The following is a 14,957-nucleotide window of genomic DNA, read 5'->3' on the forward strand; positions in this document are numbered from 1 at the left end:
GAAGGGGTGAGCTCAGAGCTGGGGTGGCAGGGGGTGTGGGGAGGCCCAGAGCTGGGGCGGCAGGGGGTGTAGGGGGGGGGAAGAGCCCAGGTTTGGGGCGGCAGGGGGTGTAGGTGGGGGGCAATGGTGGGGGGTAGGGGAGCCCCCAGAGCTGGGGTGGCAGGGAGTGCGGGTGGGGGAGGGTGAGAGCCCTGGGCTGGGGCGGCAGGGGTGGTGTGGCAAGGAGCCCAGGGCTGGGAGGGGAAGTAGCCAAAATTTTTTTGCTTGGGGTGGCAAAAAACCTAGAGCCGGCCCTGGACCTAGACCTGCCGTTCTCACACTAACCCAAAGTCTTTCAGATAAGGTGACTAATAAATTGTTTCTTGTTTTCTTGGAGAGGTTGCCTGGGGTTGCTACAGGTACTCCATAAGAGCATCGCACCCTGGAGGGGACAGTACCAGCCGAAAGCCCAGTCTTGGAGTCATGGAGGTCACAGGCCTGCTCCAGTGGAAGTGTGGGGGTCCTTGGGGTCCAGCCCGCTAAAGTGATCAATCCAAAGAAACTGGTTACAGGTTGGGAATTAGGCCAGACCCTGTGGATTAGTGACAGCTCTGGACCAGAATCCCACCCCCTACTCCCTGGCTGGGGTTCCAAGTGCTAGTGCTACACCAGGGATTGGAGGATTGCAAGGCAAATCCAGGGCCAAGACACCAGGGTAATGGGCACCCTAGCAATAAGATAGAAAAGTTGAAAGAGGGGTATGTGAACTAGATGGATGGATGGATGGATGGATGGTTTGAAGGCCTAAGGCCTTTGTCTGCAGCCAGATTAGGAAAGCAGCAGCCATAGCTAAGAAGCAGGAAGTCACATCCTCAAATTCCATCTAAATTACATTAAAACAATGTAATGTCGGGCTGTTAAGGCGGCTCCTGTCCTAATAGCCCCCACCATTGCCAGATAAAGAAACAGATCTTAAGATGGTTAAAGAAAACTTACTTTGACAGCATCCTGTCTGTCCAGAAATCATGTATCAATGGTTGTTAACTCCTCATTTCTTTATTGTTCTGTCATTATGGTCCCCACTTCCCTATTGTTTACAGGATGAGCTCTGTCTGGTTCTTCAATTATTTCTGTCTGTTACATAATTAATTTTGCTAGGTGTAAATTAAGGTGGTGGGGTAGCATTGGTTAGAGAATTCTGTTACAATATGTTAGGATTGGTTAGTAAAATTTTAGTAAAATGATTGATTAAGGTATAGCTAAGCAGGACCCGAGTTTCACTATGGAAACCAGCAGAGAAAAAACAGAAGAATAAGACGAAGGAAAGACCTGGAAGAAAAAGAACTCACCTCCAAGACTCAGCCTAAGATCAAACCTGCTAAGAATCCTCTGCACAACCGTGACATGCAGCAACCAGAATCCAGACGAGACTGACCTTGCCTGGCCAACAGGGAAAGTCCGCCTCCCTGATCAGGATTGGTGAGCATAGCATTGTATGCTTATCATGTGTAGTCTGCTTGGTAATTGTCAATAAATAGAGGATAAGGATATTACTGTGTAAGGCTCTTTCACTGGTGAAAGGCCTCACAAACCCGCAAAGAGCATGCCCTAAGCCCTAGGAATTGAGTAAGGGGCAGGTGTCTAAATTAAGAAGGTTACACCTTGAGCCCTAGGAACTGGGTAAAGGCGGCTGCCCTAGAATATGCGAGTAACAGAGAATTTTGTGTGTGTAACAGATTGAGCTGTTTGGTTGATGAGTGAATGTGTTGGTTGGTTGACAGATGGCTGGATGGGCTGTTTGATGGTGGATGGGTGGATTGGTTGACTGGTGGATGGCTGGATAGATGACCAATGGATACGTTGGGTGAAAAATGGATGGATGGACTATTTGACTGATGGATGAGTTAGCTGACGGATGGATGAATGGGCTGTTTTGTGGTGTGTGGATGGATGGATGGATGGGTTGGTTGGCTGGTGGATGGATGGATGGACTGTTTGGATGACCAATGGATAGGTTGGGTAAAAGATGGATGGTTGGACTGTTTGGTTGGTAGATGAGTTAGCTGACAGATGGATGAATGGGGTGACTGATTGATTATATTGCAGCTGGCACTTTCCTCCTGCTCCATCACCGAAGGGCTGTGTTCGGTGCTCGCGCTGATTTGTCTTTCATTTTCTCTAGGCAGATGTTCTTGTTGACATTCATCTTCTCACAGCTGGGGCAGGTGTCTTGGCCACACAGGTACAGAGGGACATTACAGAGTGAGCACCAGCCATTCCACACCACTTGCTTCCCCACACCAATATCCTGAGGGGTGATTTGCCTGCAGACCCAGACTCGAGAGTGATTATGTATAGTTCTGAATACCCCTTCCAGGAGATCCTGCAAGTGGTGGGCATCCTTCAAGTCCAGGCAGGGGCTCAAGCAAGAGGAGAAGTTGGTGAAGAAGATGAAGCAGCTCTTCCAGCTTGTTCTCAATCTGCAGGAGGTTGCAATAGTGGCTGTAGCTTTCGTCCAAGGCACAGGTTTCCAGGGAAATGCTCTCAGTCTGGGCCTTGTCCAGGGCAGGGCTTAATTTGTGCCAGAGCTTGCCAGCACTGAGCCCCGGCACCTCTAGGCTTGGAAGTTCCTAGCCCCGACACCTCTGGAATTCCTGCATCAGTTATGAATGTAAAAAAATTGCTTGAGCCTCGGAACCTCTTTCATTATAAATTAAGCACTGGATCCAGCGGGACCGAGACAGGGCTGATCTTGTTCTGGTCAGGGCTGATCAACTACCACTTGGGGTGCAGGCTAGGCTTCAAACTGGTGCTGACTTGGCAGCCACGATGGGTAGCCCCTGGAGAACTTTTCTACCATAAGGCTCGGCTCACATCATCTGGAGCTCAGCCTCCGACAGGTGGTTTTCCAGCTCCTCCTGGTTGGTGCCTTAGCACATAGACTGCAGCGGAGCAGCCACCAGTGTGTATGGATTAGCAAGGCTAGGGGGATACCTGTGGGCATAGACGCCGACAATTTTTCCACAGGGAAAAATTGGTGGGTGCTCTGCACCCACCGGCAGCACCCCACCCCTTCGCCCCAGCTCACCTCCACCTCTTCCCGAGCGTGCCCGCTTTTTCCCCCTGGCTCCCAGCGCTTGCACCACAAAACAGCTCTGGGCAGGGAGGGGGCGGAGTTGGGGCGAGGACTTTGGGGAAGGGGTTGGAATGGGGGCAGGGCGGCGGCGGGGGAGCGCGAGCACCCACCGGCGCCGGGAAAAGTTGGCGCCTATGCCTGTGGGGAGAGAGGGGAGGGTGAGCATGATCCCAGGAGGCAGACGAATTATACACCAAACCCACCTGTTCATGCTCTCTGTATGTGTGTATATATTTCTCCTCAATATATGTTTCACTCTATATGCATCCGAAGAAGTGGGTTGTAGCCCACGAAAGCTTATGCTCTAATAAATTTGTTAGTCTCTAAGGTGACACAAGTACTCCTGTTCTTTTTGACAAACCCAAGCAGGAGTTAATGAGCATGAACTATGCAGTAACGTTTAACAACCCCAAACATTCACACTTCCCTGTGCCATCCCAGAATCACCTCCCCTCTCCTGGCTCCACATTCCCCTGTACTCCCAGCCTCACCCCCGTTCCAGCTCTGGGCTCCATCTCCCCACTGCACCCTCAGAATCACCCCCTGCCAGCTCAGGGCCCCATCTCCACTCTATACCCCAGAATATCCCCTCTCCCAGCTCCAGGCCCCATCTCCCCCCTTGTACCCCCAGAGTCAGCCATCCCTCCTCTGGGCCGCAACTACTCCTGAGCCCCCAGAATCACCCCTCTCCAAACTCTGGGCCCCATCTCCCCCACTGGATCCTCCGAATCATCCCTCCTAGCTCTGGGCTTCATCTCCCCACTGCACCCTCAGAATCACTCCCTCCCAGTTCTGGAAAAATAAATACATCCATGAAGTTGTCTGTACATTTAAATGAAAATACAGAGAATTTCTTTCAAAAATTTCTGCAGATGTTTCAAAATTACTTCCACAGAAATTAAATGTCTATAATTTTTTTTGAAAAATCCATGTTTTAAATATTTCTGCACAATACATGCAAAAATTAATTAATAAATAAACACAAAAATTGTCTGTACATTTACATGGAAATATAGAGAATTTCTCAAAAAATATTAGATTTTCTCAGAATTACTGCCAAAAACTAAATAAATACCTGTAATTTTTTTTAAAAAGTTTAAAAGATTTCTGCAAAAGTAAACTCATAAAAACGAAAAACAATATCTGTAAGTGTACATGGAAATGCAGAGAATTTCTTTTAAAATATTTTCAGATTTTTCTCAAAATTGCTGCCCACCCAAAAAAAAAATCCCTGTAATTAAAACAGTGTGTTAATTAATTAATCTATTAATTGCAACATTTAGGCCAAAATGATCTTTAAATTTAAACTAACTGGCAGATTATTTTAAAAAATCTAATTTTTTTTTTTGCAAAAAATAAAATAAATGTTCATCCTTTGGTTTTAGTCGCGGATAATCAGATGTATATTAACCCCCCCCGCCCATCCCCCTCCCTCCACTGGAATCCAGCTGGGGAATCCAACCCCTCCCCCCCTCACAGGCTGAGCCACGCTCTGGAGATCACACCTAGTGTGGCCGCTCTCTGCCTCTGGGAGGCCTCTCTATGGTCGCCCGGCTACTATTGCACTTCCGGTTTCTATGGTTTCCCTGCACCATTTCCAGTCTGGTAGCGGCCTGCCGCGCCTCCTTTCCGCTCTAGGCCGCTCACTCTATGGTCGGTGCCCGCCAGGACCCGGAAGTGACTGGGCGGGCGGAAACGGGTGGGCGATGCGGTTCCGGGTCACGGAGGGAAGTGGCCCGGCGGGTCATGGAGGGGCCCCGAGGAGGTGAGTGAGGCCCCGCCCCGACCCCCGCAAGGGCCCCGGCTCCACCCCGCTCACGGAGCCTCGCCCCGCCCTCAGCCAGGGGTCTTCTGTCCCCTGGGGCCCCGCCCACCGGACCGCTAAGCCCCGCCCCTAGGCTGGCTCTGAGCCCCGCCCCTCACCTGAGCCGCGCGCTTGTCTGTTTGAGGGGCGGGAGCCAGGACGCCTGGGTTCTCTCCCCGGCTCGGGGGGGGAGAGCGGGGTCCAGTGGTTAGAGCCGGTGGGGGCGGGGGGGGCGCTGGGAGCCAGGACGCCTGGGTTCCATCCTTGGCTCTGCTCCTGACGCCCTGAGTGACCTGGAGCGAACCCCCCACTTCCTCCCCCCGTGTCCGGTTCCCCTCTGCCATGGGGACGGTGATTCCCTGCTGCGGCCTCCAGCGCTCGGACCCCCCCACGTCCCGCCCCGTCCTCCACAGCTGCCTTTGGCCTAAAACCCACGAGAGTTAATGATTCTCGCAATACATGTTGGGCTCAGTTCTTTGCCGTCTGCTTTCGGGGCGTGTTCATGCCCCAGCTTTCCACGGCAGCTGTTAGGGGTCGACCCTCCCCTTCGCGTTTTATAAGGGGAAGCCGAGGTTCTTGCTCCAGGAGCCGGGGCGTGAAGAAACACCCCGCAGCTACCACAAAACCCAGAAGAACTGGCAACCCCCACCTTGTACAGCGCCTTGCGTGGGGCAGCAGCGTCTGTGGGTGAGCCTTGGACTCATCATCAGACCCGGTTTCTGTTCCTGGCTCTGCCGCTCGCCTGTGCGACCCTGGGCAAGTCACTTAGGCCTGAATGCCCAAAAGGATTTAGTCATCCTGGCATCTGGGAGAATCACTGCAATTCACAAAGTCTGGGTTAGGTGCCTAAGCTGTCTAAGCAATGAATGGGCAGAGATTGGCGCCTTAGACTGAGATGCACGAAAACCAGCACACCAGTCGGGGAGCCACCTAAGCTATCCAAATGTGCTAAGCCCCCACCCGCCACCTCTCTCTCAGAGATAGATGCCTAAGTCCAGGCAGCAGGGAAGTGCCGATTTCTGCTAGCGAGCAGCTGGGAACCCTCTTTGGCATGAGATGCCTTATGCCAGTGGCTCTCAAACTTTTTTTACTGGTCACCCCTTTCATATAGCAAGACTCTGAGTGTGACCCCCCCTTACAAATTAAAAACACTTTTTTAATATATTTAACATCATTATAAATGCTGGAGGCAAAGTGGGGTTTGGGGTGGAGGTTGACAGATCGCGACCCCCCAAGTAATAACCTTGTGACCCTCTGAGGGGTCCCGACCCTCAGTTTGAGAACCCCTGCCTTATGCCGTTTTAGCAAGAAGTTAAGGGAAGGAAGAAAGTTTTCCTAACCCAGTGGTTAGGATACTCGCCTGGTATGTGAAAGGCTCATGTTCTGTTCCCCCTCTGCCCTAAGCACCAGGCTGCAGAGTCATTCTCACTCTCTTTCTGAGCCCAATGACTCTTTAGACAGAAGAAAGGGTGTGCGAGAGAGAGCACACGAGCGTGACTGCATAGTATAGTGGTTAGAGCACTCGCCCGGGCGGTGGAAGACCCAAGATTCAGTTCTCCTGCTCCACTGACTCTTTAATTATTATGTAATTATAATTCAACCCCACCCCCGTGGTTGCTTTGTGTGAACTCACTTGAGAGGCCCAATTTGGTCGTCTGAACATGCTTAACCAGATCAGGCCTCACTTGTGATTAAGGCAGGCAAACAGCTATCTTCCCCTGATCTGTGAATCATTCTGAGCTCTAGGCAGGAGAGAGGCATCCGGACACCTGGCGCGGGGCTGCTGTGTGCCTCCCTAGAGGCAGAAACAATAGGCACCTAGGTGCTGAGTGAGTTTAGGCATCATAGGGTTTGCTGGGGAGGGGGAGTTAGTCGCAGTGATGCTGAAACCAGGGCTTGGGCGCCTAAAATAGGAACTTTGGCACCTAACTCTGTTGTGCCTTCAGGCCTTATCCTCTCTGAGCCGTACTTACCCCATTTTTAAAATGGGAATAATGACACTTTATAAAATGCTTTGAAATCTGTGGATGAGAAGTGCCATATAAGAGCTCTGTGTAGCTCGTAAGCTTGTCTCTCACTAACAGAAGTTGATCCAAGAGAGGACGTTACCTCACCCACCTTGTCTCTCATATGTAAGAGCTAGGCGTTATTATCTACAGAGGAAGTGGGATTGTCTGTGCGGGAAAGTTTTACCAGTTAAACTGGTTTAATTATACTAGTATACTTACATTTCTACTGTAATACTGGTATAAGTCCCATGGGGATGCTCTGATTCTGGTATACGAGTGTTTGCTTTTGGTTAACTTAAACCCCTTCCAAAGCAACATAAACTAACCCCAAACAAGAACCTCTCACATTGACAGAGAAGAGCAACAAGAATGATTAAAGGTCTTGAGAACATGACCTATGAAGGAAGGCTGAAAGAATTGGGTTTGTTTAGTTTGGAAAAGAGAAGACTGAGAGGGGACATGATAGCAGTTTTCAGGTATCTAAAAGGGTGTCATAAGGAGGAGGGAGAAAACTTGTTCATTTTAGCCTCTAAGGATAGAACAAGAAGCAATGGGTTTAAACTGCAGCAAGGGAGGTCTAGGTTGGACATTAGGAAAAAGTTCCTAACTGTCAGGGTGGTTAAACACTGGAATAAATATCCTAGGGAGGTTGTGGAATCTCCATCTCTGGAGATATTTAAGAGTAGGTTAGATAAATGTCTATCAGGGATGGCCTAGACCAGTGGTTCCCAAACTTTAACTATCAGTGAACCCCTTTCACTAAAATGTCAATTCTCATGAACCCCCTCCTAAAAATGAATATTTCCAGGGGTTTTCTCCTTTACCTGAGTATAAATTATAAAAGCAGTGATCTTGGAAATATAAAATTTGTTTTTGACATGCTTATTATACACTATTATTAATTATTATTTATCATTACAATATTTTTATTACATTATGAAAACGGCAACACTCTTCCAAGATCTCACTTTTGTAGCTTGTATCACTTTGAATAAGCCTGTTATAAGACAAGGCTCCTATGTTTCATCAAGGAGTATCAGATGTAAAACAGCATGAAGGTATTTAAGAAGCCAACTCACAGAGTTCCTCCTACACAAGGATTCAGGTCTTGAGCAGGCCAGGCAAACAACGCACTTTACAACAAAGCTTAAACTTGTTCTTCATAATAATTTTAAAAACAATACTAGCTGCCTATTTAATTTTAAAAAGAGCAAAAAAAATCCACCTCCCTTTCCATTTCTTATAAGGAGTCTTGAAGTTTAAATCTCCTCAGTGTGATAGATAGGCTTGCTTTGATCTGCTTCGCTCTTGGAAGTCCAGGGGCTCCAGGCTGCTGGCCCCATGCTGCCAGGGATCCCTAAGGACAGCTCTGTCCGCCATTAGGGAATTTTTTCCCAAGAACCCCCGTAACATTTTATGAACCCCCAGGGGTTCACGAACGGCAGTTTGGGAACCACTGGTCTAGACAGTATTTGGTCCTGCCATGAGGGCAGGGGACTGGACTCGATGACCTCTCAAGGTCCCTTCCAGTCCTAGAATCCTAGAATCTATGACACCTGGAGCGCTTTGCTTGCATAATACTAATACCTCCCTGTTATCTAGTGCTTTTAACCCTGTCTCAAAGCACTTTACAAAGGAAGTCAGTATCATTATTCCCCATCTGTGGCACAGGGGCCCGGGGTGAGGAGGGGGGTATTGTCTTGCCCAAGGTCACCCAGCAGGGCAGAGCTGGGAATAGAACCCAGGTGTCCTGAGTCCCAATATCTCTCCACTAGGCCCCACAGCCCGCTCTACCAGCGAAGCGCTCCTAGCATGGGTGCAGCTTTACCAGCCAAACTGTGCTGCTCTATATCAGACGAGCATCCACCCAGAGAGTTAGACCAGTAAAACTCCAGTACTTTAAACTCCCACCTGAGCCCATAGCAGTGTAACTAAGCTAAGGGTTGGTACTGATACCAGTCACCCCCTACCCAGCCCTCACTCCGGGCGCAGCCCTTTCAAATCCCTCCCCTTTCCACACCTTGCTCACCCCTTCCCACAAACATCCTTGCTCTTCTAACACTCCTGTCCGTCCTCTGTGTCAGCTGAGGGCCCCATAAGGAGGAGAGGCGCTTAGGGTGGTAGGCAGAGAGTTGGACTACTTCAGCTGGTGGCAGCTGTGCTATTTAGATTCATGGAGCTTAAGGCCAGAAGTGACCCCAGATCATCTAGTCTGATATCACAAGCCACCGACAACCACCCAGCAGCTGCTGTTCCTTGTCTCTCTCTCTTTCTGTTTCAGGCTTTGCATGAAGCACGTCCCTGCAGCTCTGCTCAAAGCAGCATCTGGTGATGTTTCCAACCCCCCCCCCACCACCACCCCAGGCTCCTCCACATGGCACTGATGCATACCCAGCCCTCCGGTGAGCCCTGAGCACTTCCCCCGCCATTGGCACAGAGATACATTTCCCCCGCCTTGCCCTCTCGGCCCGGAACGAAGCGGCCATGGCTGAGGCCGTCCATTACATCCACCTGCAGAACTTCAGCAAGTCCCTGCTGGAGACGCTGAACGGGCAGCGCCTGGGTGGGCACTTCTGCGACGTGACTGTGCACATCCACGAGGCCACCCTGCGGGCCCACCGGTGTGTGCTGGCCGCCGGCAGCCCCTTCTTCCACGACAAGCTGCTGCTGGGCTACTCGGAGATCGAGGTGCCCGCCGTGGTGCCCAGCCAGGTGGTGCAGCAGCTGGTGGAGTTCATGTACAGCGGCTCTCTGGTGGTGGCCCAATCCGAGGCCTTGCAGATCCTGACGGCCGCCTCCATCCTCCAGATCAAGACGGTCATCGATGAGTGCACCCAGATCATCTCCCAGAGCCGCAGCCCCAAGCCGCCCGCCGCTGCTCCCTCCATGCCCCTCTCCGTCCCCAGGCCGATGGTCGTCAAGCCCCAGGAGCAAACCAAGGAGAGCCCAGGTGTTGTCGGTCTCCCAGCCTCCCGGCCCGGCGAGCTGGAGCCCCCCGGCACCGCCCAGCTGGAGGCCCCCAAGCTGCTGTGCGCCTCAGAGGTGCGCTACAAGCTCCGCGACCTGCTCTCCTCCCAGCAGAAGCAGCTGGGGGAGGCCAGGGAGAGGGCAGCGTCCGAGGGGGAACTGGCAGCCGCCGGCAGCGACGGCGAGGGGCCCTACAGCGGGCTGCACCCAGCCGAGGCTCAGCCCAGCTGCCACAGCCGCAAGCAGCGGCAGCCGGTGCGGCTCCAGCTTTCCGACGCCTTGCCTGTCATCATCAAGGACGAGGAGGAGGAGGAGGAAGACGAGGAGGAGGAGGAGGGCGGGGGAAAGCTGAGCTGCTTCGGGGAATGTGGCGGGGGAGCCTTCCCCAGCTGCAGCGAGGCCAAAGACACCGGGGGCGGGAGCAGCGGAGGTGGGGCGGGCAGGAAGGATGGCGTCCAGCTTGACTACCCCGCCGTGGAGGGGCAGGATTTCTTCGGCGGGCAGGACGTCTTCTCCGAGTCCTTCATCCCGGCCTGGCAGAGCGAGGAGGGCGGCCAGGGGGCAGCCCGGGAGGGCGAGAAGTTCCGCACCGATTGCAGCCTGGAGGCCTCCAACATGAGGACGCTGGCTGGAGACTTCAAGCCAGCCCCGGCCGGCTTCCCGGCCCAGGCGCCCGAGCCCCGCAGCTTGGCGTTCGTCTCCTCCCTGGGCATCCAGCGGGAGCTGAAAGCCGAGGTGAGCGCCGCCGGACCCGGCACCACCACCACCACCAGCATCTTCCAGTTCCACCTGCCGCAGCCCGGCGTGGCCCAGAGCTTCTACAGCGTCCAGCAGGAGGCCGGCGCCGCCAACATGGTACAGCTCAGCCCCGGCGCCATGGTGACGGGCTCCCTGCACGGCGAGCAGGCCCAGCGCCCGGGGCCTTCCCGCTGCTCCGAGCCCTCCTACCAGTGCAGCCACTGCCAGAAGACCTTCAGCTCCCGCAAGAACTACACCAAGCACATGTTCATCCACTCAGGTGAGGGGGTGGGTGGGTGGGCGTGAGGCGCTGGGGGCAGATACCCTTTGCTCCCTCCCCGGCTGCTATAAGCCACAGGGTGAATTCTCTCACTGTGATTGGCTGGAAGAGCCTCAGCAGGGGCTGCACCGGAGGCTCAGCCAATGAATAGCCTGGTGGTGCCAGGGCGCTCATGGAGAGCGACTCTGATGACCGCCCTCGCGGCTGACATCCCCAGGGTCAAACCAGGGGCCTCCTAAAGCTGGGGTCATGTGCTGCAGTGTAGGAGGGTGTTCAATCACTATGTGTGTGTGGAAGAAGCAGAGGGCTTTTGCTATCTGATCTGGATCACCCTGGTGACTCTCCACCCCTCCGTCCCACTTGGCTGAGGGTCTCTGCTCCAGGTACTCCCCTCTGGCCAGGGCTCTGTGCTGTCCCCTCCTGGAGAGTCTGCCCCAGCGATGAGACGATCCCCACCTCCATCCCCTATGGCTGAGAGCCAGTCTGCCCTTGGCCAAAGCACGCTGGCCACCTCTCGTTCACTCCAGCTGGGGTCACGCAGAGCTGTGTAGAAAGGGGCTCTCCCCTCCCTTCTCTGGGACATCAGGCCTCTGGGATTGGGGTGCCCAGCGTGAGTGAAGGGTCTCCCCAGAGCTTTAGAGAGAGGGACCTCTCTGCTCCCAGGGAGGAAATCCACCTGTATACAAAGGCCAGTTTCCAATGGATGGTCCGTTTCTTCCCCAGGAGCTGTCAGCTAGGAAGCTGGGATTTGAGGGGCGGGGGGCAGTGTGTCAGGACTGGGGATGAGCCCTAGGAAGCCAGGACGGAGGCGGAGGGATCAAGGCCGGGGTGGGATGTGAGGGATGGGGCTCTGCCCTAGAAAGCTGGAACCAAGGGGTGTCAGGTCCGATGCTGCGCCCTAGAAAGCCGGAATCAGGGGGGGTCGGAGCTGGGGCCGAGCCAGGGGTATCTGGGAGGCTGATCCGCTGCACATGATGGGGTCTGGACTCACTGACCCTGGAGCTCCCTTCCAGTCCTACATCCTCCTGTGCTGCTGTCTTGCAGGCGAGAAGCCCCACCAGTGCAGCATCTGCTGGCGCTCCTTCTCGCTGCGGGACTACCTGCTGAAGCACATGGTGACGCACACGGGCGTGCGGGCCTTCCAGTGCTCCATCTGCTGCAAGCGCTTCACCCAGAAGAGCTCCCTCAACGTCCACATGCGCACGCACCGCCCCGAGCGCTTCCAGTGCTGTATCTGCAACAAGTACTTCTCCCACCGCACCCTGCTCGAGCGCCATGTGGCCACCCACACCGCTTGGAAAGCCGGCGAGCCCGATGTGGCCGGAGGCGCCTGGAAGGAGAAGCCTGACCCGGGAGAAGGCGCCAGCGTCACCGCCTGGAAAGGGGACCCAGCCGCCGAGGGCGCCATGGTGGCGTGGAAAGGGGACCCAAGCGGGGAAGGCACCATGGTGGCATGGAAAGGGGACCCGGGCGGGGAAGGCACCATCGCAGCCTGGAAGGGAGACTCTGTTGCAGAGGGGGCTCTCCCCACCCAGCCTGCGTGGAAAGGGGACCCTGCTGGAGATGGCCCCATGCCAGCCCACACAGCCTAAGAGAGGGGCCCGGCTGGAGTGGGCACAGGTAAAGAGGGGACCAAAGTGGGCCCATCTCAGCCCATCCAGCCTGGAAAGGCTCCCAGGCCTAGCACAACCCGTGTGCCCTGGAAAGAGAAGCCGTAGAGTAACCCACTCAGCTCAGAGAGGCATCTGGGGTACCAGTTACTTTCCTGATGCCCCCCACCCCAGCCGGTACGACGTGCACTCAAGACCGACTGGCTTGGTCAAGTCCTGTTTTGATCTCCAAGGTGAGTTCTCTCTGTGGGCTCAACTGCCTTCCGAGCCCCCCAATGGGCCATGCCCTGTGGACGCTCCCTCCTCCCAGTCACACCGGTTGGGAGCAGTACCGTCCCCTCCAGCAGACCATCTCTGAGCCAGGTGACAGAAACCAACGGAAACCCTAGCAGTGACCAAAGAGTCTGTCCGGCTCCCTGGGGAAGGGACAGAATGGAACTGCACAGCTATGGAGTCCCTAAACCTTCCTTTGTGAGCAGCTGTTCCTCCATCTTCAGGCGTTCAGAGGTGGATCAGAGTTCTAGCTACTCCCTGGCTACAGAATCCCTCACTTGCCATCGGTGTTCTCCAGCAGCCCTTGTCATTGCAAAGAGGAACTTCCCGATGTTTGCCTGAGTCTGCGGACAGCCTGAAACAGGCCCTGGGAGAGGCACAAACTACCCCTTGGGTTATTAACCCTGAAACTTAACAATGGCCGTTTAAATGTCGGCATCACTAACTGCAGCTCTCCCAGTAGTTTTAGCAGCCACGTCCAGCTAACGTACTTGTCCCACAATGCCAAACAATTCCCCAGTTCTCAAATCTCCCCGCTCACTCCCCCATCACCCCCTATGAACATGTATAAGACAGGGTTTGAAGAGCAGTGGGGCACAGAAAATTTAAGGGCAAAGTAACTAGAGTTCAATATAAAATAAATAACACACTGATGAGGTACTGATTGCGCTGATGGAGGGGTTGCTGGCAGCCGGTGAACCCCTCCTTCTGTATAAAAATATTGCACCCATAAGTCATACCTGAGAACACTTAAATGGAAGGAGATTAGAGAGCAGAAGTGGGTGAAATTTTTTAACCGAACCTTTTTTCAATGTAAAATGCAGATTTGGCAATGCCAAAAAGTTTCATAAATTCGTGTCGGTTTTGCCAAATGGTTTTGAGGAGAAAAACAATTAAAAATAACATTCTGAAGAAATCAAAATGTTTCATTTGGACTTTTCTGGGAGGAAAATCCTTTTGGTTTTTCAATTCGAAATCTCCTTGAATTTTATTTTTTAAAAATAAAAATGCTCAAAACAAAACCTATCCCTTTTTTTTGGTTCAAAATGACTTGTTTCAAAATTTCCTTTTATTTTAAAAAAAGGTCACATATGTTTAAAAATGCTCAAAATCAAGCCAAAATATTTAGATATTTTGTTTCAAAATGACTTTGTGTTTAGAAAGGTCCTTTAATTTTACTTTTTCAAACTAAATAAAGGTTTAAAATACTCAAAATCAAAATGTTTCAACCCAAATGAATTTTTTTACTTTGATTTGCTGAAAATTTTCCTTTTCAGTCCAACCCGAAATGATTTTTTTTCCCAATTTTTAAAAGCGCCAAGGAACCAAAAAGACCTGTTCTTAGTCCCACAAGATTGAAGAGTCACTTTCTTCTGTTTTCCCAGTGTCCGTTCAATCATGCATTCTCCTGCTGGGTGGAGCGTAGAGTGAACACTTCAGATCACGCATTTCCAAAAAGCCCAGCCCCCTGCCAATGTTGTGGCCTGCTCTATATTAAGGCTGAGGCGGGCAAGGTTGGAAGCCATGACCTTCCTCCAGCATGTGTGAGGCTGACCATAAGGTCTTCTCCATCCAGCTTTTGTTGGATCATGCATAAAGCCGGTGGGCTGGTATTGACTCTGATGTACTGAACAGATGGCCAAACCACCTGAGTCACTTGGGAAGACATTGGAGACCAGCTGGGCTCAACACTTGACATCTTCGTTCATAGTGTGATAAAACCGTCATATGCCTTCAATACCCAGCATCCCGTCTGCAGTAATCAACAGTTCTGTGGCTGATCCGTTTCAATTCCTGTTGTGTTGCCATGAAGGCCTCGTTCATGCACTGCTCCATGCAGAGAGACCTGGGCCAGACCTGAACTTTCCCAGCTCCTGGGGCAAAGATCTCACACACCTATATTCTGCCTCAGTCACTACAAGAGGACATTGACCGGGACACAACAGTTTAGGCTGCTGCTGATTGGGGTCTGGGAACGAGTCCCCTCTACCACGGAAACTCTGGGGGAACCCCCACTTAGCATCACAGAGGTCAAGACCAGAAGGGACCATTAGATCATCTGTCTAACCTTCTCTATAGCTAGGCTTGGCAGAATTCGATTTTTATTTTTTTTATAATTTTGATGGATAATATCAATGTTTATTTTAAGCATTTTTTTTTT

At 52.5% G+C, this 14,957-nt stretch overlaps 1 protein-coding gene across 1 annotated transcript; it reads left to right on the plus strand.

The window, feature by feature from the left end:
* Positions 1-4,729: 4,729 nt before the first annotated feature.
* On the plus strand, positions 4,730-13,803 carry ZBTB45 (zinc finger and BTB domain containing 45). The gene is made up of 3 exons (XM_034789283.1): positions 4,730-4,880; positions 9,210-10,913; positions 11,958-13,803. Exons 2-3 carry the CDS (start codon positions 9,413-9,415, stop codon positions 12,503-12,505), a joined length of 2,049 nt encoding a protein of 682 aa, XP_034645174.1. The 5' UTR covers positions 4,730-4,880; positions 9,210-9,412; the 3' UTR covers positions 12,506-13,803.
* Positions 13,804-14,957: the final 1,154 nt, after the last annotated feature.

The sequence above is a fragment of the Trachemys scripta genome, chromosome 14, assembly GCF_013100865.1.
Source record: "Trachemys scripta elegans isolate TJP31775 chromosome 14, CAS_Tse_1.0, whole genome shotgun sequence".
Lineage (NCBI taxonomy): Eukaryota > Metazoa > Chordata > Testudines > Emydidae > Trachemys > Trachemys scripta.

Excerpts from the sequence above, each read along its gene's own strand:
- ZBTB45 (XM_034789283.1), top strand. The coding sequence starts at position 9,413 with ATGGCTGAGGCCGTCCATTACATCCACCTGCAGAACTTCAGCAAGTCC. Across the intron at positions 10,914-11,957 it reads GCACATGTTCATCCACTCAG|GCGAGAAGCCCCACCAGTGC; the intron begins GTGAGGGGGTGG and ends GCTGTCTTGCAG.